The 16029-nt window shown below is 37.3% G+C and overlaps 1 protein-coding gene across 1 annotated transcript in view; it reads right to left on the bottom strand.

The window, feature by feature from the left end:
- Nucleotides 1–13856, bottom strand: part of LOC127624162 (vacuolar protein sorting-associated protein VTA1 homolog) — a 47201-nt gene extending 33345 nt beyond the window's left edge. Inside the window, exon 1 of the mRNA XM_052098849.1 lies at nt 13690–13856. Within this exon, the coding sequence (XP_051954809.1) occupies nt 13690–13780 (91 nt within the window). The 5' untranslated portion in view covers nt 13781–13856. The remainder of the gene's footprint in view (nt 1–13689) is intronic.
- Nucleotides 13857–16029: the final 2173 nt, after the last annotated feature.

Below are 16029 nucleotides of genomic sequence, written 5' to 3'. Positions count from 1 at the left end.
TCATTATTTAACACAACACATAATTTTATCCTTGACTGAGGCTGGAAGTGTATCTGTTAAAGCAGTCCCAAAATATATTTGGAATCAATCTATACAGTTACTCCTCCAGAACATCAATGTGTTGTGTTAAATAATTTTAACACAACATTTGTCTGGAGCCCTTAACATACAGTTTTCATGAGATTAACTATTCTGCCGTTCTTGTTCAAAGTTCATAAATTGTTTGACAAATATGACAGATTTTGTCTGAACACTTCCTTAAAGGATCAGTTCACCCAAATATGTCAATTCTCTCATCATTTACTCACCCTTAGACATGCATGACTTACTTGCTTCAGCAGAACACAAACAAAGAGTTTTGGAAGAATATTTCAGCTCTGCGGGTACATAAAGTTCAAGTGAATGACTGGCAATTTTTTAAGCTCCAAAAAGCACATAGCCATCATAAATGTAATCTATATGGCCATGGCTCTTTTTGGAGCTTCCGGAATTTAGCATACATTCCATTGTATTTTATGACTTGTAGAGCTGAAATTCCAAAAATCTTAATTTGTTTTCTGCTGATGAAAGACGGTCCTACACATCTGGGATGGCATGACGGTGAGAAAATGATGAGAACAAATTTTTGGGGGGTGAAATAATCCTTTAATGTGGACAATTTTTCCCCTTCATAGAAATATCAGTTTTGGCATTTCAACTCACCAAAGTTATGAAGTGAGAAACTAAACTGAAAGTCATGCTGCCTAGCAAAGAAAGTCCCCCAATATACATCACATCATGCTCTGCAAAAATCAAGTCAAATTGATGCTATTGTTGTAAGACATCTGATTCTCTGAGCATGCAGACTAGACGGATTGATGTTAAAGTCATAACAAGCAGCCATTATCCTCTCTCAGCTGGGCTTTGGGGGAAGGCAGCAGTTTTTTTCTGTAGTTAATTGTGAGGCATATTCTATCAGCTGAAGATGGAAAAAAGACTTGCTGTGTTCTTTCTTGCAAAAGAATGTGCTTCATATTCCATGCCATTTTGTAACATTAAGTGATACAGTAAAATGTGTATATAACCATAAATTATTCAAATTGTAAATGATTATCACATGAACAAATGTGCTTCATCCCTCGATGTCTGCCAATTACGACAAACCAAAATGGACGTTTGGAAGTACACAGCTTGGTGGAAAATAATCAAAGTTATTACGCTCAGACTGGCTGTATCCTGCATTTTTGGCTAATATAATACATTTATTGCTAATCTAATCTACTTGGATTCCCTACTTTAAGTCAACTCAATGCCTCCGAGTAAGAGAGCTGACTATACTGCCCTGCAAAGGCAAAACTCAACTACACATTTGGTCAACCGAGTTATGACTGAAATAAAGTCTCTTCCACCAGTGGTTCTTAACCAGAGGGCTAGGGGCTCTGAAATGAGATAATGATAGGCCTACAACATATAAACTGACAGTTCCTGAAATGCCTAGAATCACAAAATTAATTATGTTAGGATTTTAATCTATTGACACACCTCGATTTTGGGGCTTCAAACAATTGTCTTGTACAAAGGGAAAGCCTCGTTATCAAAAAGGTTGAGAACCACTGTCTTGGACTATGATCTGTCCTGTGGCATAAGGGTTTGGCTCACCTATTCCCAGATTCAAAGAAAACTGAGTGCTGAACAATTAAAAAGTCATCAGCCATTTTTCTCAGTTTCAGTCTTGCCAAATGTACTGCCTTTTAGCTTTGTAGGGCAGTATATACTGTAACTGACTAGTTAACACTGAATACCAAAACACATTCTTGAGCAGCTAAGCATTAAGTTTAGAATTAAACAGGTCTTTTTTTTGTTTTTAAAACCACCTGCCTAATATTGTCCCCCTTGTGCCACCAAAACAGCGCCAACCCGCATCTCAGAATAGCATTCGGAGATGCTATTCTTCTCGCCACAATTGTACAGAGCGTTTATCTGAGTTACAGTAGACTTTGTCAGTTCGAAACAGTCTGGCCATTCTCCGTTGACCTCTCTCATCAACAAAGCGTTTCCATCCGCAGAACTCCGCTCACAAGTGATATAAAGACTTACTAACCAATTTTGGTTATATCACATTCATGTAAACTCCAAAAATTGTCTCCATCAATGAATGTTTGGACCTTTTGTAACAGTTGTGAATGTTTCCATCAATTGTCTTAAGTGTCAAAAGCTGGATGTCTATATCATTTAGCCACTGTTGAGGAGAACGTAAATGTGCAGAAGATGCTGGGAAACCAAGAATGTACAGTATTTTTCTTAAGAAAAGTGGGCAGCTTCACAGCTCAAGACAAAGCAGGGACTCATGAACAATAATTACACAAACAGTCAGTAATCATAAAGCAACACAACATATTAAATGGTTTGCTCTTGTGCCAGTAGCTCAAAAGCTCGCATGCAGTTGGTTTCATGAACGCGCACAGGAGATCAATGGTCTGTGAAGTTTTTCACTTAATAATACATACGATATTGGTTTGTTTCTCACCAAACCTTATAGTAAGTCCTTTTGAATCTTGATGAGGTGATGTTGAGGTAATGACTAACGAAGCTATAGTTAGTCTATTTTTGAGTTGAGGGGGAAAAAGCAACATATAATTGAAATGTCAACAGAGCACAATAAGTAGTGTGTTGACAGACAGTTTTGTCTTCATACACCTAAAGCATATGCTTTCATTCTGAAACCACTTTGAAGTTTGTTCAGCAGGAAACTAATCATAACACATACATATATATAGACAGACACATATACGTATACATACATAAATACATATATATATTTTTTCACCTTTTTAAACAGCCTTTTTTATGACTGCATGCTTTGAGTTTATAAATTGTATCTTCATGTTTTATTCTATATCATAGTACTGTTTGCTTAATGTTGTTAATACTTTCATGGTTGACTTATTTGTGTTCTGTTTGTACGATGATCTTGAGTAGATGTCGACCGATATTGTTTTTTTTTCAGGCCGATGCCGATCTTTTGAAATCCGGGTCGGCCGATGGCCGATTACTGCTGCAGATTTATTTTGGCCGATATTTGGCCGATATGTGCTTGTTTTTAACCTCTTATTTGAACCTTTTATTTGAAAGATAAAATGTAACAAATAATTACTTAAGATAGACAAAATTTCTCAACAAATACATTTATTGAACACTTGACCAATCTGCACTTGTACACTTAAATTAAAAATGTATAGTGAAAAAACATATTGTATAAATAATGTATAAAACATATTGTATAAATAATGTATAACAAATATATTAAATAAATGAAGCAGGTGTTACGAACTGCTCCGAGACATGAAGGTTGAGATCCAAATGCAGCTTTAATTAACGGGCAATCCAGACACGTAATCCAATATTCAGAGCATCCAAGAGAAGCACAGGCATAACTAGGGATGGGTATCGTTAAGGTTTTAATGGTATTACTATCTTATCGATCCTGCTTATCGATCCAGTACTTCAACAGTATTCTTAACGGTTCTTTTTGTTATATATATATTAAACAAAGATAAACGTTATATAGGCACAGTGATTTAATTTCAGTAAGGTCTACTAACATTACTGTTCAGGTGCGGTCTAAAAAGAAATCTAATAAAGTAATCAATTGTAAAATAACACTGCATAGTTCATCATAGATAGATTAATGCTTATTAATGCAGAAGTTATTCATTCAAGAGCTGTAAGTGATTTTCTCTTTGCCTTTTGTTGTTTGATTCGCAGTAATGGCTCAATCGTCAGCATGTTTATTAGACAGCTTCCCCTTTAAGACCGAGTCTAAAAGGCTCCTGATGCGCCATATTTTCTCCCAACTATTTCCATAACTATGTCCTTTTAAGACATAAACTGTGTTTAAGTGAATCTCCAAGCTGGTCGTTTTGACATATTTGTGTGTATAGTTGATCGTTTAGACGCGCACATGAAACCCAAAGTAGCCTATACTTTGCTTGTCTCGTTGCAGTCTGTATTGGAGCGCGCGCCGCCTTGGGAACAGTATCTCTTGCGCTCTTTTTATTATTAAACGCATCCCGCAATTTAGCAACAGTAGTGCATTTTACAACAATCACCGATCGTGCTGATTCTGACGTTAAGTTTGAGTTTTAGGGAGAAATGTCAGTGCACTGCTGTGAAGGGAAGGAAGTTGTGCTAGACAGAATGCAGCTTATGTATAAATATTCTTTTTATAATCTTTGGAAGGTGAAATGTAAAATAAAAACAGACTAATATCACAGATCTAAACCAGGCTACGTTTGAATGTTTCGTTCTGTCACTAATTTAAGCTGGGCTTGTGTTGTGCTCGCTGTGCGCGAGATCTCTCTCTCTCTGACTGCGAATAGCTAAATTGCATCACAGACAAATGGTTTCATATTATTATACATAGAAATGGCTGGCGAGATAAAATAACTTTCTCTCTATAACAATAATAAATGTATTTTCTTAATTTCTCCAGTACTGACAGCAGAACCGATAACGTCTGAGCTTACCAAAGCCAGTCCTTCAATAGCCTATAGCGCGTTAGTATCTTTTTTATTACTTATTTCTCTGCATTGAGTGACAACCCTCTCAAATATAAGACACACAAACAGAACAAATAAAAGTCTCAGATTCACTGTCTGTAATTGCAAATTTCTTGCTTACTTATTGTGACATAATAGCAACCCTTCTGCTGTGATAATGCAATTTCAAATACGCTATCAATATCCAAAGTAGCCGAACGTCATGTCGCGTTTTTTCTCGAAGTTGGCAGTAACATATCAAAAGTTTTTAATTAAATATAAAGAAGTTATACAAATTTAATTCTTACCGTTTTCTCCAAGGAACTTAGCTCCTTCCTTAGGCACTGCTCACTCTGCTTGAAAATGACTCTAGGGGCAGCGTGCGTCGAACACGTGTTCCACAACAACACTAGGCTGCCCACAGATGCGCCTGCCTAATAATCGGCTTGATATACTTGGATATCGGCCGATGCCGATTATGTTAAAAAATTCGAAAAATCTCTAATTAGACCTCTAATCTCGAGTGTCGTGAAAGGTGCCTATAACTAAAATGTATTATTATAATGAAAAATCGGATGCATTATATTTTGATTATGCAAACTTTACTAAATTTTGTAAGAGACTATTTTATAACAGCCTAGAATAATGAATACACGATACAATGGAACAACAAGATGCAATGCAGCAGCCAAAGACATTTGTCAGACATGTTATTATATATATATATATATATATATATATATATATATATATATATATATATATATATATATATATATTTGAAACAGGCTCCTAGGGACAGGGCTCAATTGCGCGCAAAGCTAGAAAAAAAGCCCTTCATCAATGAGAAATAAAGAAGAGACAGGCTGAGGTTTGCAATAGACTGTAAGGACTGGAGTAAGGTCATCTTCTCTGATGAGTCCAATTTTCAGCGTTACACAACACCTGGTTATTGTTAATGGTTAGACAGAACCTGGAGAGTTCTACAAGCCACAGTGTCTCACACCCACTGTAAAATTTGGTGGAGGATCAGTGATGATCCGGGGGTGCTTCAGCAAGCCTGGAATCGGGCAGATTCGTCTTTGTGAAGGATGCATGAATCAAGCCACATACAAGGTTATTCTGGAAGAAAACTTGCTTCCTTCCGCTCTGACAATATTCCCCAATTCTGAGGATTGGCTTTTCGAACAGGACAATGCTCCATGCCACACAGCCAGGTCAATCAATGTGTGGAGAGGACCACCGGATCAAGACCCTGTCATGGCCAGCTAGGCCGGAGCGATATGGCAAAACATATAAATCACTATATATTCTAGGGGTGGCCATGGCTCAGGTGGTAGAGCGGGTCAGCCACTAATCGCATATTCCCAGCCCACACGACTCCACATGCCGAAGTGTCCTTGGGCAAGACACTGAACCCCAAGTTGCTCCCAATGGCAGGCTAGTGCCTTGCATGGTAGCCCTGCCACCATTGGTGTATGAATGTGTTTGTGAATGGGCGAATGAGTCACAGTGTAAAATGCTTTGAATACCGTTAAGGTTAAAATGGCGCTATATAAGTGCAGACAATTTACCATTTACCATATTTATCTCGATATTCAATCACATTTGCACATTGCATATTGCATATTTTTCTGAATTTCCAAAAAAAGAAGAGAAAACAAAATCCTAAACAGTCTAAATAGTCTTCACAATACTGCATTGGGGCCCCAGACACAGCCAATGCAGTGGTGTCTGAGGGATCTTCTATGACAAAATTTTATAGAGTTCATCAATTGAGTGCAGTTGGATATGAATGCTATAAGATGATCTGTTCATTTTTAATCATAATGAAGGTATATATATATATATATATATATATATATATATATTTTTTTTTTACATTTAAATTATTTTCATATTACTTTACATACAGATATACAAGTATGGGGGCAAAGAAGCCCTTGTGACTGAGGAATGATACTGTATGGTGGTTCAGGGTTATCTCCAGAGAGAAACTTTTGAAAATGTAAAAGTCTGAATGGAACATTTTTCTATTTTCATTAAAGTGAGAAAGACTAGGCTACAAACAAGCAATTGTTTTGTCTTTCATCCTTGTCATAGTTGATGAAAATAAAATCTGAATAATTTCACAAAATTAGAACAGAAATCTATGTTTATTATTAAAGGATTGGAACATGCTGATTAATAAAACTAAATTTAGAAAAAGTTATGGTCTAAAGGCACTCTGGAAACACGCACCTCAGGTTTCCTCACATGTGAGGAAAAGAGGAAGCGGGTGCGGACTGGGACAGGGCATCAGTGAAGCGTGTTTCAGTGCTAGAAAAAAATATTCAAGAATACAGTGTAGAAAGATCAGATATGATGTAACTGGCACTGTTGTTGAGAGATGTAAAGATGATGAGAGGGCGTAACCTGTCATGATGTCTTGCAGTCAAGATGGAATCAATCTGGGAACCGGAACAAGGTGACCTGCGTAGCAGGGGCTATAGCAACTTCATACAGTCTGAGGATGTGTTTCCACTGATGCGGAAGAAATCCGCACAAAGCCACTCCCAACGCTAGGGAACCGCATGCCCCAAGCTGCTGTCAATTTTACAATCCACCTTGCGAGCTTAAAGCTCGGCTTCCATAGGAAGAAACTGAAAGCGCTCACTCAAATTCGCTCACTACGAGCCAGTGGAAACATAAGATAAGAAAGCCAAACTGCTAGCGTTTTTAGCAACACGCATGTCTAGATGTAAAACACAGGCTAAATATCGGAAATTACTCAAAAGCTTACTGTCGATATCGTGGAGTTTTTTTTAATCGCTATAAATATTGATATCGTTTTATCGCCCAGCCCAATCTCTAGACATGAACCCCACTGAAAACCTCTGTAATGTGATCAAGTGGAAGATGGATGGCCACAAGCCATCAAACAAAGCCGACCTGCTTGAATATGCCAGGAGTGGCATAAAGTCACCCAACAGCAATATGAAAGACTGGTAGAGAGCAAGGACGCATGAAAGCAGTGATTGAAAATCAGGGTTATTCCCCCAAATATTCATTTCTGAACTCTTCCTAAGTTAAAACATTAGTATTGTGTTGTTTGAAAATGAATATAAACTTGTTTTCTTTGCATTATTCGAGGTCTGAAAACAAAGCATCTTTTTTGTTATTTTGACCATTGTCATTTTCTGCAAATAAACGCTCTAAATGACAATATTTTTTATTTGGAATTTGGGAGAAATGTTGTCAGTTCTTTATAGAATAAAACAAAAATTTAAATTTTACTCAAACATACCTATACGTAGTAAATCCAGAAAAACTGATAAGTTTGCAGTGGTCTCAAATTGGTCTGCATGGCTGTCGTCCCAGAAGGAAGCCTCTTCTAAAGATGATGCACAAGAAAGCCCGCAAACAGTTTGCTGAAGACAAGCAGACTAAGGACATGGATTCCTGGAACCATGTCCTGTAATCTGATGAGACCAAGATAAACTTATTTGGTTCAAATGGTGTCAAGCGTGTGTGGCAGCAACCAGGTGAGGAGTACAAATACAAGTGTGTCTTGCCTACAGTCAAGCATGTTGGTGGGAGTGTCATGGTCTGGGGTTTCATGAGTGCTGCTGGAACTGGGGAGCTACAGTTCATTGAGGGAACCATGAATGCCAACATGTACTGTGACATACTGAAGCAGAGCATGATCCCCTCCCTTCGGAGACTGGGCCGCAGGGCAGTATTCCAGCATGATAACAACCCCAAACACACCTCCAAGACGACCACTGCCTTGCTAAAGAAGCTGAGGGTGAAGGTGATGGACTGGCCAAGCATGTCTCCAGACCTAAACCCTAATGAGCATCCGTGGGGCATCCTAAAACAGAAGGTGGAGGAGCACAAGGTCTCTAACATCCACCAGCTCTGTGATGTCGTCATGGAGTGGAAGAGGACTCCAGTGGCAACCTGTGAAGCTCTGGTGAACTCCATGCCCAAGAGGGTTAAAGCAGTGCTGGAAAATTATGGTGGCCACACAAAATATTGACACTTTAGGCCCAATTTGGACATTTTCACTTAGGGGTGTACTCACTTTTGTTGCCAGCTGTTTAGACATTAATGGCTGTGTGTGGAGTTATTTTGAGGGGACAGCAAATTTACACTTTTATACAAGTTGTACACACACACACTACTTTACATTGCAGCAAAGTGACATTTCTTCAGTGTTGTCACATGAAAAGATATAATCAAATATTTTCAAAAATGTGAGAGGTGTACTAACTTTTGTGAGATACTGTTTTGGATAGACAAATTGACAAATAATACTATATATACACAATATAATAATAATACTCTTATGGCTAAAATGTTTACAGTGTTCAGTGACTAAAATGTCACTATGACTAAATGTTACTAAAATATGACCAAAATGTCAACAGTTTTGATTGACTAAAACTACATTAAAAAGCCCAGTCTTTGTCAATTAAAAATATGATAAAAACAAAAAAGGACACTTGACACAGGATTAAAACTAAGATTAATAATAAAAAAAAAAAAAATTTAAAAACAGCTGACAAAATTAACACTATTATTCAGTTGCCAGGTCATTAGTAGTGTATTAATGCAAAGCCAACGTTTACATGTTTTTAATGTCACTTTTTTGATCAGTATGGTTATGGTACCACATCCGCCTCATTTTGAGCCAGGAAAAACCCTGATTACAATATACACAAACACCAGTAATCTAAAACACAAAATACAAACACTCCAAAACTGTGTCCTACATTTCATTTGTCAGACTCAAAGGCCAGTGTAAAGATATGAGATTTCATTTGTGACTTAAAAGTCTCCATATCGCAAACCGTTTATCCTGAAAGTGAAGATTACACCATAATACCAGTAACTTATTGTGAGAATCTTGTGGAAGGCTACCCAAAACATTTGACCCAAGTTAATCTATTTAAAGGCAATGCTGCCAAATACTAACAAAGTGTATGTAAACTTCTGAATAGTGCCAGATAGTGGACGATATATTGGTCGGCCGATATTAGCCTTTCACCAATATATCGGTATCAGTGTATATGTTTACCGATATGCACAAATATACATATAATCCAGAAAACAATGCTTTAGAATTGGTGTCATTACATAGTTTGATCAGCAGAGCACGCTCCAACTCCACTGTTTACAGAGCTGAACTGCCGGTGACTCTGCAGACAGGGCGAAGTTAAACGGTGCAGAGCATATAGCTAACTAGCTAACCATGTAGCTACTATCATTGCTTGTCAGCCGAGTGGAAGCTAATGTGTAAACGTGTATTCACCAAACTGTTTTGTTCAGGTTTCACAGTTTGGTACCCTCTTCAACCAAACAATTACAGTCATTGCAATTATACAATTTTATATTTAAAATTCTGGTTTTCCACCGTTGAAAGTTTCCCCTGAACTTGTAAAGCAGAACACGGTGTAACACACATAGAGTGAACATCGGCAGGGCATTGGATTCCTGGAGGGACCTTCGTTCGGTTTTGGGGATCAAAACAGACCCTGAATTGGCATTCTTCTTATAGGACAGGTAAGTAGAGATGCACCAATCCACTGGCCAGGGACCGGAATTAGCCAATTTTCTGCATGCTCGGCCCCACGTCTTACCGATTCCAAGCCGGTCCGTTTTGTTGCCAGCGGCGCAGGCAATAACGTCACAGCTGCATTAAACATGTCATTGGCGTGGGAGATCTTCACTGTGTGAGTGAAGAATACATAAAGTTCGAAATGTGTAATAATTGTAGGTCAAAGTAAACCGTGGGGGAACCACCACAATAACGTGGTTTGGGCCATACAAATTACGGGAGTTTTTTTGGGAGAAATAACAAAACGGGAGACTCCCAGGGAAAACGGGAGTGTTGACAGGTATGCAAGCCGTTCCCGAAGCAGTGCTCAGTTTTACAACTGAAATTTGGACATCTAACGTAAGTTGAGCATATTGGACACTTCAGTTTTTCAGATCTTTGGAATTGTTTTGTTAGACGAGTAATAAAGACAAAAAGGTCCATTTATAAAAAATAGTGGAAAATGACATCTGTTATATAAAGCAACTTATTTGCAGTTAATTGTTATTTCTACCTCTTTCTAGTCAGAGAGCACTTTATTTTGAGAGTTGTTTAAGTAAGAGAAGATCCTGTAACTTAGTGCAGTTTGGGGGAAATTGTAATGTTTAATAATTTATTTTAAAATGAAAATAAAATTTAGCATTGAAGAAAGGTAGATTTTGTTTGTATATGTAGTCAATAATAGTTCTTAGAAAGAAAATCGGAAAAAAATCTGTATCGGCAGGTCACACTTGCAAAAAATCGGAAATCGAAATCCGCCATGAAAATTGCAATCGGTGCATCTCTACAGGTAAGCTTACATAACTGCAAAGCATGTGAAATATAGTGCCATAAGGATTGATCTGTGTAATTTTAACTAAACTACAATAACACATGAAATGAATGCTAGACAATGTTCAAGAAAATGCAAAAAGACCAATTAATTAGTGTAACGTAACTTCATATTATTATTTAATTGTATTAAATATTATTATAAAACAAAAGTGCATCGATATATAAAAATGACAGTTGTGATGGAATCACATCAATACTGAATTGTGTCAACATATTTATAATGTACAGTCTATTTTATAAACAGCTACTGTCATCATCCACCAAAATTAGCTTAAAGTTATTGATAAAGCTGGCTAGCTAGCTAAAGAAAAGCGATTACTTCAACCTACAGTCTCGCATAGTCAGACCTATATCCACACTTTGTTTTAGCCCTGTTCCAGCACTGGAGAATCAAATATAATATAGAGTCTCAAAGTTTGTAGTAAAACAATCATAACTGCCATTTTAAATATGCAATCTCATCTGTCAGCATGATCCCGGTGAATCACGTTGTCTCATTTTACGTTACGTACTTGTTTTGTTCGATGCTCGCTTGCGTCCCTATGGAGTGTGTGCACGAGCAATAGGTAGCTGGCTGCAGTTCAATTACTGGCCACGGGTGTCATTAATAACAAGGGTTTATGAATCTTACGTCCTGCACCTTTAAAATAAAGTTGTGATCCCAATGCTTCCTGCACGACTTTAAAAGACATTTGATTGTGGTATTGTTCATATTACACAACTGTCTGCCTTGTCATGGAATTACACGAGGAATCAGTGACAGGGGTGAACACATTACAAAATATTTCACTATTGATGAATCCCCGACGACTCTGCCTGGAATCTAAATAATGGTTCACAACATAGTATATGCGAGAAGTAAAAATCAGGCCTAAAATCTCGTAGTGTAAGCTTGGCATCCAAGCTCACCTAATGCAGAGTTTCCACTACACCAATTTAGGCCGATTTTCACTCGCCGACAGTTTTGTGGAGATTGCCGACAAAAGTCCAAAATCATAAGCAAACGGGAGCTCTCTCCCATGAGCGATGAACGCAATGTATGAAATATCAAAGAGTGATCTGAGAGAAGCGCCAACGTGTCGCCAATGTCAGCGAGATATCTAGCATGTTAAATATCTGGACCTGTCTGCGATTCCAAACCGCACAACGTGAAATGTTTTTTGACTGAATACAACTGCAGTGCTAACCTACAGCCAATGAGAGAGCAAGAAATGGGGTACAGGAAGTTTCAGTGGAGACTCCTGATGTACCTGCAACAGAACACCAACTAGCATGGCTGCGGTATCAAGAAAGTATCATTTTACCGAAGAAATGGATGAAAAATTAGTGGATCATTGGCAGGAGCAGCAGTGCCTATTTGATGTTTCCTATTAACTTTACCTCAACTGGGTGGAGAAAGACAATAGTTGGAGAGAAATTGCTAATTCTCTTGGACAGTCAGGTAAGCAAATAGGTAGATTTTTCAGTAGGAGGTACTTTTTCATATTGTAATCAATAAAATATATGATGCCTTTACACATTATGTAAAGGCGATTAAAAACATACACATCATATCCTGAAATGCGTAACATACGATCATGCATTTGTTTTCGTATCTAGTATCACTTCTCGCATGTACTCTGTTGTCAAACGTAATTTGGAGTGCAGGCAGAGTCGTCGGGGATTCATCAATAGTGAAATGTGTTCACCCCATCACGATTCTGTGTAATTTGAAAACCCTACGACTTCCATGACAAGACAGACAGTTGTGTAATATGAACGATGCCACAATCCGACATCTTTAAAAGTCTTGTAGTGTGTAGGAGGCATAAGACTGGGAATGTTTTCTACAATTAAATGTCAGGAATTGTGAAAAACTGAGTTTAAATATATGTGTGTGTATGTAAACTGACTGACTTTAACTGTATATACAAATGTTTGTGAATATATATATATATATGTATATATATATATATATATATATATATATATATATATATATATATATATATATACTGTGTGTGTTTCTTTTAACGGTGACGGTTCACGACGGAGACGTTGATGACTGTGACCGCGCGTGTGACAGGTCGAGTGAGAGCTGTCTGTGGCGGTGGGAGGTCTCTGTGGCAGCGAAAGATTTTACCCCTACTGGCAACTGATGAAACAACTCCCCTTTAAATAAACATATGATGTCAGTACACATAACATCTCAGAAATGATTCAGCAGGTATCCACTAACAGCAAGAAGCAAACTTGCTTTCATATGCCATCTAAGAAACAAACTGAATAACACCCTTAATGTAAAATTAAATATCAACTAACGGTCTCAGCACATTAAAATTCATGTGATGTACTCGTGATGTTTCAGCCAAACCTTTCACAAGCCAGATAGTTTCAGCAAATCAGTTAGCAAGAACTGCTACATTTGCCTATTAATTTGTTTAGTTAACATTACTTTCGTGGACAATTATTTTATTGGGAATGTATCGTTATACTAACTCAAGATATATATGCTCGTAATTACTGTCTGTTACAATAATAAATATATAACAGCATCTGTAAACTTAGCAAAGACACTGAGGCTAACAGCCAGTGACAGACTGGTTAAAAAGCAACATTTCCAATTTCAAATTCGCTTCAATGTTTACGTTATTAAAACACCTTTTTATTCGAGTTAAACTGGTATATTTGAATAAGGCAAGTTTATTAACCCAGAGAGAAGAAAATGGTCTGCTAGCTGGTTAGCTAACAAATAATTTAAAATATTGAGAAACTTACAGTAATAAGCGATCACGGGGTCTCTTTTATCATGCTCCTGCGCTGTTCTCAAATGGTGCTGGATAGCCTTTAGCTGCTGTGGAACTGCCATCCCGAAGAAAATTACTGTTACAAACTTCTACGATTAGCAAGAGCTGAAAACCGACTTTCAAAAAAGACGACAGATGCACGCGAAGGAGATGCTTCCGCGATTTCGTGTAGCCACGCCTTTAGCGACATCCATAGGTGAGGAGTGGGAAGTGACTTTGAAGACAAGAATCACTAAAAGCATGGCTCTTGCATGGACCTGAAGTCTGAATATGCATTTTAGAAACTGTCTTGGGAATATAACCGTTACGTCTTTCAGCGTACAAAGGCCGTTTTGTTTTTTGTAATAATTGTATTTTATGTTATAAAAGTTATTGTTATTATTAACACTACAGTATATTTGTGTTAATTATAGTGTGTAGTTATGTTTTGGGAACCAGAGCTTGCTGTCACACTTTTTCTTTATCAGGCTTGGATAATTTCTGAAAATCTGTATAGGCAGATACATATCTTAAACTATTAAACAATTCCAGAATTATTGTAAAGGAAAAAATATAGTTTATTGAACACATTACCTTTTGTTACGATGGAACCTGCCATTAATAAGCCTATTTTAGGATTTTCAGCTAAATGTAAACAGTGGAAAAATAATTACACTTTATAAAGGAAACAGCAAAAATGTGAAAGAACAACAAAAACAACAGCAACAAAAATCAAGCCACACATATTGGAATTTATACATTTATAACAATAAAAACACAGGTGACAACTTGATCCAGCCTGACATTTATGGAAAAATATCTTGTCCTAAGAAGGCAATTACACCTTTTGGTTAAAATCTATTTATATTATATAGTGTAACACGTTTCTATAAAAGCTGTGAAGTTTCCTCCAGGTTTCAGCCACCAAAGCTTTCAGTTCATCCACACTAGGACAAAGACAATCTGACTTTTTCTTTTCCATTGCATCTCATAGGTGCTCTATAGGGTTTAGGTCAGGGATTTTGCAGGGCCATTCCAGGACCTTGATTTTCTTTTTTGCAAAGTATTCTTTCAATGGCTGGTATGTTTTGGATCATTATCCTGTTGAAAGAGACACTTCTGTGTCTTAATTTATTCACTGATTTCTGCAAGTTTGCATCCAGAATTTCTCTGTAGTCAGAGTTCATGATTTCATCAATGAACACAAGCTCATCAACACCACTGTAAGAGAAACAGCCCCAGACGTTTCCACCTCGGTGCTTTACAGTATCCTTAGTGCAGTGTGGCTGGAATTCTTCCATTGCCTTTCTCCACACTGCCATCAGATTTGGATTTCAATTTGGATTTATCTGATAAGACAGTTCTCCAAATGCTGCTGTCTTTCTGTGCATGTTCTTTTGCCAGTTTTACCCTGTCTTTCTTATTCTTTTAGCAAAGGAATGGTTTTCACAGCATTACTCTCCCTATGTACCCATTCTCATTCATCCTGTTCTGGATGGTCTGCAAATAAAGTTGTATCTGGTAATTCTCATTTATGTGCAAACTTTCAGCTGTTTCTTGCCTGTTTCTCTTGATTTCACTCACAATTATCCTGTCTAAGCTGCTGGTTGTCTTTCTGGGTCTGCCTGTGCACATTCTCTTCTCATTCACAAGTCCTTCATCTTTGAACTATTTTACAATATACCCAATTGTGGAGGATGGAAGATTTTGTTTTTTGCTTATCTGGCGAGAGCACATTTGAAGAAAATGTCAGATCGTCGATGCTCTAGTGTGGATGAACTGATAGCTTTGGTGGCTGAAACTTGAAGGAAACTTTCACCACAGCTTTTACAGAAACTTGTTTATTTTATTTCCAGATGTTGTCAAGAAGTTCTGCAAACAAAGGATCGCAAACTAAAAAAATTATATAAAACTTGAATTTGTAATCTTTAATAAAGCCACAATCAAGTGCCCACATTTTTTTTTGTCTTAAATTGCACACACACACACACACACACACACACACACACACACACACACACACACACACACACACACACACACACACACACACACACACACACACACACACTTAAAGGAATATTACAGGTTCAATACAAGTTAAGCTCAAATCGACAGCAGGCATAATGTTGATAACATTCAAATTTCTTAAATAATCTTGGTTACAGTTTGACACTTACAATGGAATTGAATGGGGCCAGTCCATAAACGTTAATACTCAGTTTCAAATGTATAGCCACAAAATATAAACAAAATGCATATTAAATATTATTTTAGTGTGATAAATTCACTAGCCTTTTCGGTATAAAGTTATATCCAATTCTACAACTTC

The sequence above is a fragment of the Xyrauchen texanus genome, chromosome 30, assembly GCF_025860055.1.
Source record: "Xyrauchen texanus isolate HMW12.3.18 chromosome 30, RBS_HiC_50CHRs, whole genome shotgun sequence".
NCBI classification, from domain to species: Eukaryota; Metazoa; Chordata; class Actinopteri; order Cypriniformes; family Catostomidae; genus Xyrauchen; species Xyrauchen texanus.
The sequence above is the reverse complement of the archived record's forward strand: the minus strand, read 5'-3'. Positions and strand labels throughout refer to the sequence as shown.